The sequence below is a fragment of the Branchiostoma floridae genome, chromosome 17, assembly GCF_000003815.2.
Source record: "Branchiostoma floridae strain S238N-H82 chromosome 17, Bfl_VNyyK, whole genome shotgun sequence".
In the NCBI taxonomy this organism is placed as follows: Eukaryota; Metazoa; Chordata; class Leptocardii; order Amphioxiformes; family Branchiostomatidae; genus Branchiostoma; species Branchiostoma floridae.
The window spans coordinates 12443436-12454067 of record NC_049995.1 but is presented as its reverse complement, the minus strand read 5'-3'; the positions used below and the strand labels follow the sequence as shown (position 1 = coordinate 12454067).

At 41.6% G+C, this 10632-nt stretch overlaps 1 protein-coding gene across 1 annotated transcript in view; it reads right to left on the bottom strand.

Annotated features, from left to right (window-relative positions):
- Nucleotides 1–2860: 2860 nt before the first annotated feature.
- Nucleotides 2861–10632, bottom strand: part of LOC118404558 — a gene marked incomplete in the record, with an annotated part of 19922 nt that continues 12150 nt past the window's right edge. The window contains 4 exon segments of the mRNA XM_035803713.1: nucleotides 2861–6833; nucleotides 7229–7354; nucleotides 8120–8140; nucleotides 8359–8504. Of these exon segments, the coding sequence (XP_035659606.1) occupies nucleotides 4156–6833; nucleotides 7229–7354; nucleotides 8120–8140; nucleotides 8359–8504 (2971 nt within the window).

Genomic DNA, 10632 nt, shown 5'->3' with positions numbered 1-10632 from the left:
TAGGGATAACAAGTGGACAGAAAGTGGTTTCAAACTCAAATATTTTCAAAATATTGCAGTTTTTTTCAGCCATCGTCCATTGAAATCCCGCAACACAATGTTTTTATTTACAACGGATATAGGATACCCCGCGGATAACGGTGAACGAACGTTAACTGTAAATCACATGCCACAGGATGGTAAACAACAGTCACGAAACAAGGACTACAAAACGAGATGTCACTAAGATTTTGTTGCGTGTAAGAGAATAAGAATATTTTCATATTTAGACTAATAACTCTGTCGTCATTTTGATAATGTGTCTGCAAAGTTTGGAGAGCATGCAGGTAAATACAAAAACAACGGAATTCGAATCACATCGGAATTAAAGAAAGCATGCCATTGGATGCCAATGCCAAATTCTGGTTTAGTTTGACGGTTGCGTTGTACAACGTGTTCACCTACCAAGTCCCGTTCTTGGTCTGAAACAGCTCCACCACATATTTCGTGAAGTTTTCGTCGACGCCAGTCCTGTCCCAGGTTAGTCTAAAGCTATCTTTCGTAAAAGTAAGGTCGGCGGTCCATTTCCCTGTTGATGTAGCTAAATCGATATCGGGGCAATTCATTATTATCGTTATCCTTGAGGATAGAATCTGAACATAATTTTTTAAATCATTTTTATCATCATGTGCACATTAAAAAGCGCCTGGCGATATGTTACGCCTGGTAAAATAAAACAAACAAACAATCATTTCGAGGTCTCATCAAAACCTACCCACATGCCTGAGTATCAAGACAATCCACCAAGGACTTAGAGTTATGTGTTCACCGACAGAAACACACAAACTCACTCACTCACTTTTACACACACAAACACACACAGTCACACACGCACACACACGCGCGCATACGCACGTACACACACACATACACAAACACGCACACACGCACGTAAACACACACGCACACACACACACACACATACACACACGAACGCACACACACATACACAAACACGAACACACACACATACACACTCACGCACACATACGCACGCACACACACACACACACACACACACACATACACATACATTCTACTCACCTTACTAACGAAAACACAGTTGCAGTTTCTCTGTTTACTTACCTAGGAAGGAGAGTAGGACCACAACAGACACCATGACACCAACAGACACCTCCCTGCGTGCCATGTCTAGGTTCAAGGACAGGATATCACTTGTGACATATGCTATAATAGTGAGGTCCACATCCTAGTTGTATAGTGTTTTATATTTTCTTTACCCCGTGCAGTCTTCCTACCCACTTTGAATAAGCGCCAGGTATTGCTAACACTACGTGTTTTTTTTTTTGTTGAGAGAAAGGGCATGTACAAGATTACTAAGCAAATCTTCCCATAGCGAGCGGATCTCGAGTTACCTTCCTTCTGCACATTCATGCAGAACTCTGACCCGAAACACCAGGGTCAGGCAAAACAGGGCTCAACCACAATGGTACAGAGTGGTACCTGAGATTTTGTAACTCAAAAGCCACACAGGGAAGGGGAAACTGAGTTGAAGACAATGCCTGATAAATAATAACAAATATGGAGGGTTATTCTCTAGTTAGCCTAGAGCAGCCACAGCTCTAGTTGGTCGAAGACATCAAAGCACTTATCTAGACAGTTAAGGCCTTTGTTTGCGACAGATAGCTCAAACGGATTTAACACACAGCTAGCGTAGTGTCTATACCATTTAAGACACGGAGAGAAGAATCTTACATCATTTGCATTGTGAATGTGAAGATACAATTTAAAGCCCCATGGGGCTAGTTCCTCGAGGCCTCTTCCTAGTCTAATTCTTGTATGGCGCAATATGTCTAAACTTAATCCTGCTAACGCCACCCCTTGTCGAGACCCTTTTCCCTCGCTGTTGTTAAAACGAAATAAAATCTAAGGCTAAATACCTAGATACTGGGAAATGCGCTGCTTTACCTTAAAGGTGTCAGGACCATGTACCAACAGTTATACCCTCAACTTCCCTCCCTACTCTGCCAACGCCTAGTTCATAAGAACGTTCTGAGAACCTATTGCGCGTGCGCAACAGAACAGGTCCTTCAGGTTCACAACATCGCCGGAGGAGGGTGTATACACCTGTCCTTCTCACGCGGCGGCCATGATAGATCTTCGAGTTCAATGAGGCAAACAAAGGATCCGGACTGTCCGTCATAATTAGCAGTTCAACCAAAAGTAGCCAGTCAATTAGGAAAGCGACCAATAAGAGAATGGCTGCATGTCCTTCAAATATTTGCATTATTATGTTTTATTTTGCATCTCTTAAGGGACTATGGGATCAGTCTACGCTACTCTAAATTGCCACATCTTTCGGTGCATAACACTAGCTATAATATTTATACTAGTTATAATACTTATATTGTGAACATTTGTGTGATTTGGGGCAAAACTAAATGGGAGCTAATTTTAGAAATAAGTTTTGTCTGTTTACCTCATTGACCTCGTTTTTGATCCATCACCACCGGATGAGAAAAGTGTATTGTAGGAATCGGTTGCTTTGAATCAGTTTTGTACTCAGGCAAGCTCAAACGTCTTCAGACCAGACCATAAGGTTTGATTCAGTCACACCGGGAAGGACCCCTAGCAGTTTCGATACAAAAGATGGTTGATTCTTCGAAGAGAGAGCGGAGTGGTTCTCTCAAACTTTTCATTCTATGTCCTATAGGGGGACGTTAAAGCTAGGTACTTGTTACACCCGAGTGAAGTGATGGGATTTGTGTATAGCGTCTTTCTGGGCCTGCCAGGAATGTAAACCCTAAACCTCGTTTGTTTGCAAAGGGGATCGCGTAATAATGAACAAAGGCAAGTGAAATTTAACAAGTATACCCAAAGCGTTTTATTGTAGTTTTTGCAGATGCTATACTTTGAAATATATACAATACTTGAACCATTTCACTCATATTGCCTACTAATGCTTTCACAATTACTTGAACAATGCGAAAGAGTCACAGTGCATAGCTTATATGCGAATGAAAACAATAACACTCTCGTAATTGTGTATGCAACAATATTCTGAATGATAGCGTCTCTCAGCCATACGACATGGTAAGGTCTTTTTGTGACAGTTGTTCTTCGGCCTTCTCTAGTCACATCTAAAAACGAATGGATCATTTGGCACAAAAACCATTGAAAGTGTACAAAATATCAAATATTTTAGAGTGCCATGATTTGACCTACATGTACCATTCAAATCTTTCGACACTGTTTTCTTCCATATACGATGCAGCATAGATACTATAATTATAACACACCTTCAAAACAATCACTAATCAAAATAGCAGCCATAATCTTTAAAGAACTACTACATACGCACACAGCAATATTTGAAAGTACATACTTCAAATCTAACGCTTGTACAAAACAAAATGTCATTCTTAAGAGCATACATTTGCAACAACGTTGGCTAACAATACCATCATTGAAACCATCAAAATTTTATAACAAATAGAAACATTGCATCAATTCCTGCTTGAACTTTTAACTATACTCAACTGCACAACACTTGTTGCATTCTTATGAAACAAAACATAAGCCTTAAACATACCGCTAAGTATAATTAAGAGCAAAAATGTCTGCCTGGAAATTCGATCTATTCTGACTCGTCTAAAAACCCACATCTCAATGTGAATAATTAAAAATTTACAACAGGATCATCATCATGATATCCACTTAAATAATATACACAATTTCACTGTAAGTCATCTAAAGTTAAAGTTGAATACCATTTCCACTACACACAACATTGCTAGGAAGCTTAGCTATAGGGATGTAAGTTACTAATCAATAGGGATATTTTCCACTGTTCACTGTAATTGTCTATATATAGACTATGACTACACAGAGATACAATAATAAAACCGTATACTGAAATTAATCTAAACCTTATTGATTAAAGAATGATATCATAGTGATCATTACGTCATCAAATTAAAAGAGTCAACAGCTGCCTGTAGCATTACCAAAACAAGGTAGGGGAATCACAAGGGGTTCTGATCAAATGCTCGTACACAATAACAGTTTAAAAACAGCCCAAGTTATTTGTAGAAAAATTTGCAGTGTGCTGTCTTGTTCCTAGCTCATTAACCGATATTATTGATGATGTTGGCTTCACACGGTACTTTCTTGTTCTTTTGGCACGTTAGGCAGGCTATCAATGTGGCGCACAATGCGGTCGTTCCACTTCTTAGCTTCTTGGATGTCTTTCGTTCGGTTCCTCAGTTCCTCTTCATAGATTTTCAGGCTTTTGTTCATCTCTTCTTTTGCATTGATCAGGTGGTGGATCTCGTCGAGGGTCGGGTTGTTGTTGACCAATGGAATCTTCTCATCTGCATCATGCATGGGGATCCTGGTTTCTCCGTTTGTGGTAACTTTAGCGGTCTCCGCCTCGTACATCAAGGTGAAGGCCTTTGCCAAACCAAGTCGAGAAACTGCCTCATGGTATGCCTTGATGGATTCTACATCTAGGGCCTCATGATACCACTGCTTTGCCCTGCCCAACGGGTTTCCATCTTCAGGCTTCACAAAACCCTTCTCTATCATCTGTATGAGGAAGTCTCCGGACATGTTGTAGATTTCTGGCAACATTTCTGGTGCCTCAATAACCTTCCCCTTGTCGTCTTTCTTCACTTGTTTCTCTCCAAAGTCCACCATCTTTTGTGCACTTTCGTCATGGAGACGGATGTAGTCAGCCCTCTCTTGGTCTGTTGTGGCCAGTTTGGTAATCAGGTCATTGTAGGTGTAAACAATAGCCCTGTAGCAGTGCATCCTGTGCCAGTCATCGTCACCAATCTTCTTCAGTACGCCATTCTCAAAGTAGTCCTTATCATCGTTGATGAGGTTCTGGTATCCTTCAATAGCCAGAAGAAAGTCCTCTTTCTGTTGTTCAGTGGACTTACCCTCAGTTTCCTTCAACAAGTACAGCGTGCCAGACCGCTGGGACAGCATCTTGTTCAAGATCTCCAGCCCCTGGTCGCTCGCTAGTTTTTGGCTGAGTGTGAGGGAGAGGTTGAGATCCTTCTCGGCAGTCTGCCTGTATTGCACCCTTTCTTCACCCTGGAAGTAGAAGATCCTCCGAGCAGAAGTGTAGAGGACGGTGGCTGCCAACTCAACCAGGAAAGATTGCTGGATCTGCTCAGCGTTGTAGGCCAGATGTAGCTGCACCAGTTGTTGAAATTGCTCTTCAGTTAGGGGCTTTCCCATCTTAGCTGCAGCCATGAAATCATCACTCAACGTTAACGCCTTGGTTTTGAGAACCCCTACATCTCCTGTCGTCAAGACCCTTTTCTTCAAGTTCTTGCTGTAGACGTCCTCTTGGCCGTAAAGCTCGCTTCCTTTCTCCACAAGCGACTGGAAGATGGTGTCAGCATCTGTATCCAATGGGACGATTTTACTGATCATCTCTTTGGCCTTCTCCAGTGGAAAGATGGCAGCCTCTGGGAGACGCTTCTGGCAGTACATGTATCCGATGGTCTCATACAGGCGTGCCAAACCGGTGTGGTAATTTTCAGGCAGTTCGCTGATGGTACGAAGATTGAGAACAGCCTCAACGTGTGGCAGAAGCAGACCGTTGATGTAGCCATCTTGGATCTTCCGGGTGTCTTTGTGGAAGTACTCCAAGAAGACTTGGATGAGGCTCCTTCTCATTGTTTCCAGTTCCTCCTCATCTAAGTTGGCCAAGATGGCTGCCTGTGTCTGCTGATGAACACTGATCATCCGTCCATCGATCCATTCTTCTTTCTTCCCCTCAACACGAGCCAGGGACAGTTCGTCAACTTCTGTGATGAATTCATCCTTGTCTGGATTCTCGTCAAAGCTAATTTCTACACCCTTGCTGAGAATGAAGATGGGAATCCGGTCCTGGGACAGAATGGCAGCAAACTTCAGCATTTCTTGGGATGTTCCTGACATTCTGTTCTCCATTGCCAGCAGGATAGCTCCATACACAGCCTTCTCATGAGCCTTAAGCTCTCCACCAACGCGGTTTGACCTCTCCTCTAGCTCACGGAGATAGCCCTTCACCGATGTCCTGGATGATAACATATAGCTTCTTGCCAGTGACAGTCCATGGGGGAGGTTGCCAAAATGGTCAGCGAGCTTTAGTAGGTCTTCATCCGGTGTTTTCCCAAAGATCTCCACGGACTTCTTGTCCTCCCTCTTCAAGAACTTCAGCACATCGTCCTTTGTGAAGCCCTCCATCTTGTACTCGGGAAGGGTAAGGTCGAGGTTGGCACTGCAAGTGGTGATGAAGACTGTGACTTTCTCAGAGGCAGACAGATAGGCTGCTGGGATGCCACTTGTGGCTGTGACGTCATCAAAGACAAGGAGGCTTTTGCTCTGGCGATTTTGTAGAGACTTCATGATTTTATTTGGCAACTCCTCTGGTGACAAGTTGCCATGCCCAAACTTTTTTGCCAGCTCGATACCTTGTTCTTTGATAGTCTCCTTTGTCAGGCCCTTCTCCTCATTCTCTGACCTACCAAAGAACCACATGATTGCATTTGCGTTTTTCTCAGCAAACCCTTTAGCATATGCTAGAACCCCTTGTGTCTTACCACTACCTGTAGAGCCAATTATTACTAAGGAATTACCTTCTCCTGCCTTAGCTACAATGTTCTTACAGTCTGTACTATCGTGAAAGCCAGTATCTGGCAGCCTGACGTTGGAGATTGGCTTCTCTGTTGCAGCAGGTGGTGGGAGCAGGATGGACAGATTTGCATCGCCCTTTGTTAGTTCTTTCAACTTGTTCAAATCCAGACCGAGGGCCATCTCAATGGTATCTTTGACACCTGGGTAAAAACGCAATAACAAATTTTGAATTATGTTTTTTTTTGTCAATAACATTATGTACCACGTGTTGTTTTATTTCCAACATGTGTATATTTAACAATCTATTATGGCTGTATTTCGTTGTGTATGCATAATGCTATATGGTAATGCATGTGTCTAGGTGAATTAGTAATAGCTAGCCAGGTGTCTGGGTGAATCAAGTCCTAGCAATGGTTAGGATGTACCACTGTATATACTTACAATGTTTGTACCTCATTGTGTGTACATAAAATTCTGAATAAAAAAAACAACAGAAGGATACTTTTTCATGAGGCCATTCATACACTAACATGTAATTATAACTGGTACAACAACCTTTGACTTTATCTTGTCTCGTATCTTTAACTATCATTACCTTCAATGTAGGTATTCTTAGCACTGCCTCGACAGAAAAGGTAAGCAGCTACCCCAGCAATGAGGGCGACTCCAGCTGCTGCAATAGATGAAAGCACTATTGCGACGATATCAGGGCCTTGGGGACCTGCAAGTGAAAAAATCATAATGATTATACAATTATAGAACTTTTGTAATACGGTTGTATTGGCTACTACGCTTCACTGCACACTGACTTGGCTATTACATGTATGCATTCAAGGTCTGTTCCAATAATTGCAGGTGCAAAGTACAACATTTTCTTCAATCAACTTTTGCTGGTAATAGTATCATTCAATGAACACAGACTGAGGTTTGCACAGAATATACACCCTTACTATGTTATTTAGCAACAAAAAATCCACACCATTGGCTCTTGATTCCAGGTAATTGAATTAAACATGGATCATTGCTTTAATTACATCACATTGAGCACTGCCGGATCAGCACTGGCTTGCCAAAAAGTAACCGTTACAGTTGAGAAGCATATCGATAACATGAAATTGGAAGATAGTCTACAATATTTGCTTTGAAGTATTTTTTGCAAGCCACAGTGCCAGAATCAGCTGCTGTGGTCAATGTGACATTATGAAACATATCAATGTTTGATTTGCATGAAATGACCTCGCAGCAGGAAACATGAGCTGGAAGTATGATCTTTCAAATTGAGGGTTTGATGTTAAATAACATCAAAAAGGCTAGAAAACATAAAAAAGGCTATAATATGTTTAACTGTAATTGATAATAGGAAGACTGGATACCAGGCTACAACATTAACAGAATCGCTGCAGAATCTTCAGTATTATTTCCAAGGTTGTTGCATATATTGATGATAAGATAAAATCAGGATTTAACTGACTACCTTATAACTTACCTCTATTGAATGGACGTGGTACTGAAAAACAAAAATAAAAGAACAGTAGATGAGTGTTTTCAGGTTAAGGTTTTAACTTCGTTGCATATCCCAGCAGAAAATATTATTAAAATAAACTTAAATCACTATGATTCTGAAATGCAGACCACCCCATACAACATCTTTTTTCTATGATGCGCCAATTTTTAGACAAACAACATTTGGGACATAAAGACGAGAATCGTTATACGAGAGCTTACTTTCATCGTCTATGCGGAGATAGTTGATGTCCACGTCTATTCCTGTCAGGTCTCCAGACCTCACTTTTGACACAAGGTCGGCTTTCACACTTTTGATCTCTTGCTGTCCAACCGACATCTTTGTGTCAACAAGAACACTGCCCTCCCTAAACCAAGGACAAAAGAAAGCATTTGTTTATTTCAACTTTAGAAAATGCACCTTTAGAAAATCTACATAGTTCTACTAGAGGCTTTTGTTAGTTGCTGAATGTATTACGGATAGATTTGTAAATCACTTGAAAGTATCATGCATGAATTCTTTCCTATCCTTTTTCATATTTCTGTTTCAGTGAAAGGTAAAAAATATTACAATAATTAAATACTTTTGTTAGATGCCCAAACCTGACAGTTGAGTGTCTTTCAAATATGCAGCGACAAATTGTCATCATATTTTCTATTCATCTACATTGTAGTACAAGAAAGAGTGGATAGAGATCTTTCAGTTGTTTGAAACTTCTCAAAGTAATGCTATGATCTTCCCACAGTATGACTTTCAGGACTTCATAGTAAAATGGTTCAGGATCCACAGTTCATGGGCTACTGGACCTTGCAGTAATTTTTTCAGGATCTTGTGGGAATAGCTCTTGGGATTCATATCTTAAATTCCTTTCTAAGACAATAGTTAAAGAAAGACAAAACTAAACTAGAAAGGCCGACATTTGCTTAAGAGCAAATACAGCATATTTCAGCCATACCCCTTCCCACGCAACATTGGACTGTTCCAAATCACCCCTGCGCAAAAATGGAACATCCTCTTAACAGTACATTAGCCGGCTATCAATCAAACACGGCTGTTGATTAGACTAAGAGTTTCAAACAGTCATGTGCTGTGTGCCAGTTGACAGCGAACTTCATGCTACGTGATGTTTTACATTGCTTGGACCTTCTTTCCTACAGCGGTGCTTCTACAAAATATTTAGACTGTAACACTGAGTCCCACATGTTTTATAGAATAGAATTTGACTCAGAACAGCGTTTTTTGCTGGGTATTTTTCTTGAAACATGTCCGTGGGAATATCAGCGAGGCGGCGTGGGGATATCAGACCGTCAACAAAAGTCGCACGGCGGCTAACGGCGCAGCGAAGATACTAGCGCTATAAATAAGCGCTTCAACTAAGGATGGCAACCCGTACAATATTTTTGTATACTGTTGAGCTAAGTAAAGTTTGTTGTTTATGAGGTTTTAGTTGTCTTTGAAGCTTTGACCCGAAATATTTTAAAGTCAAACTGCTGAAGAGAAGTAAGTGACTGCTACGATTATCGTAGATATGGCCCTAAAAAAACTGATAAAAGAAGCCTTCTCAATAGTCTAAAATGCAAGAGCTTCCGGGGGCTTCGCCCACCTGGATCCCCCCCACAGTGGCCCTGCCCCTGGACCCCGCCAGGGACATTCGGCGGCCCCCGGACCCCTGTCCGACGCTTTGAAAAAATCCTGGCGAGAAGTCTGTACGGCCTGAGTCTTCAAGTTAACGTATTGTGTGGTCCCGCTTATGAATATTAATTAGCCTTCGCTTTCCTCTTCGCTGATTGGCTGAACCATTAATTGAATTAACTCTTCCTGACGGCTAGACGCAGGTGCAGATGTCGGCTCTGTGGGGTGAACGTCCGAAAGGTCATGGCATGGAGAACGAAAGAAAACCAATTTCCCCTAAAAGAAGTGCTGTAATTAAGCCTTTTACAGTACTTTATGCCAAAAATTTTACTTGGATCATTTTACCAACTATCTTATGCCTATCTATACCAAATGTTACTCATACCAGGGTACAGGGGTGCAAAATATACTGTTATAAGACCGTCAACAACAGTCGCACGGAGCTAACAGCGCAGCGAAAATACCATCGCTAGCGTTTCAACTTCGGATAACAAGTTATAAGTACTGTTGAACTCAGTAACGTTAAAGTTTGTTTTTAGTTGCCTTTGACGGTTTGACCTGAAATAGTGTTACGCTAAACTCCTGAAGAGAAGTTAAGTGACTGCTGCGATTATCATAGATATGCCCCTAAGAACTGATACAATATAAAGCCTTCTGAATAGTCTAAAATGCGAGAGCCTTTAAGGCGGGCTTCGCTCCCCCTGGCGGGAACACTGCTATATACGGGATCATGAGGCCCCACTTATGAATATTAATTAGCCTTTGGCCTCCTCTTCGCTGATTGGCTAGGTCTTTGATTCAATTAACTCTCCGGCTGACGCGCACAGGTGTGGCTCTGTGCAGGGTCACTGAAGGTCACGTCA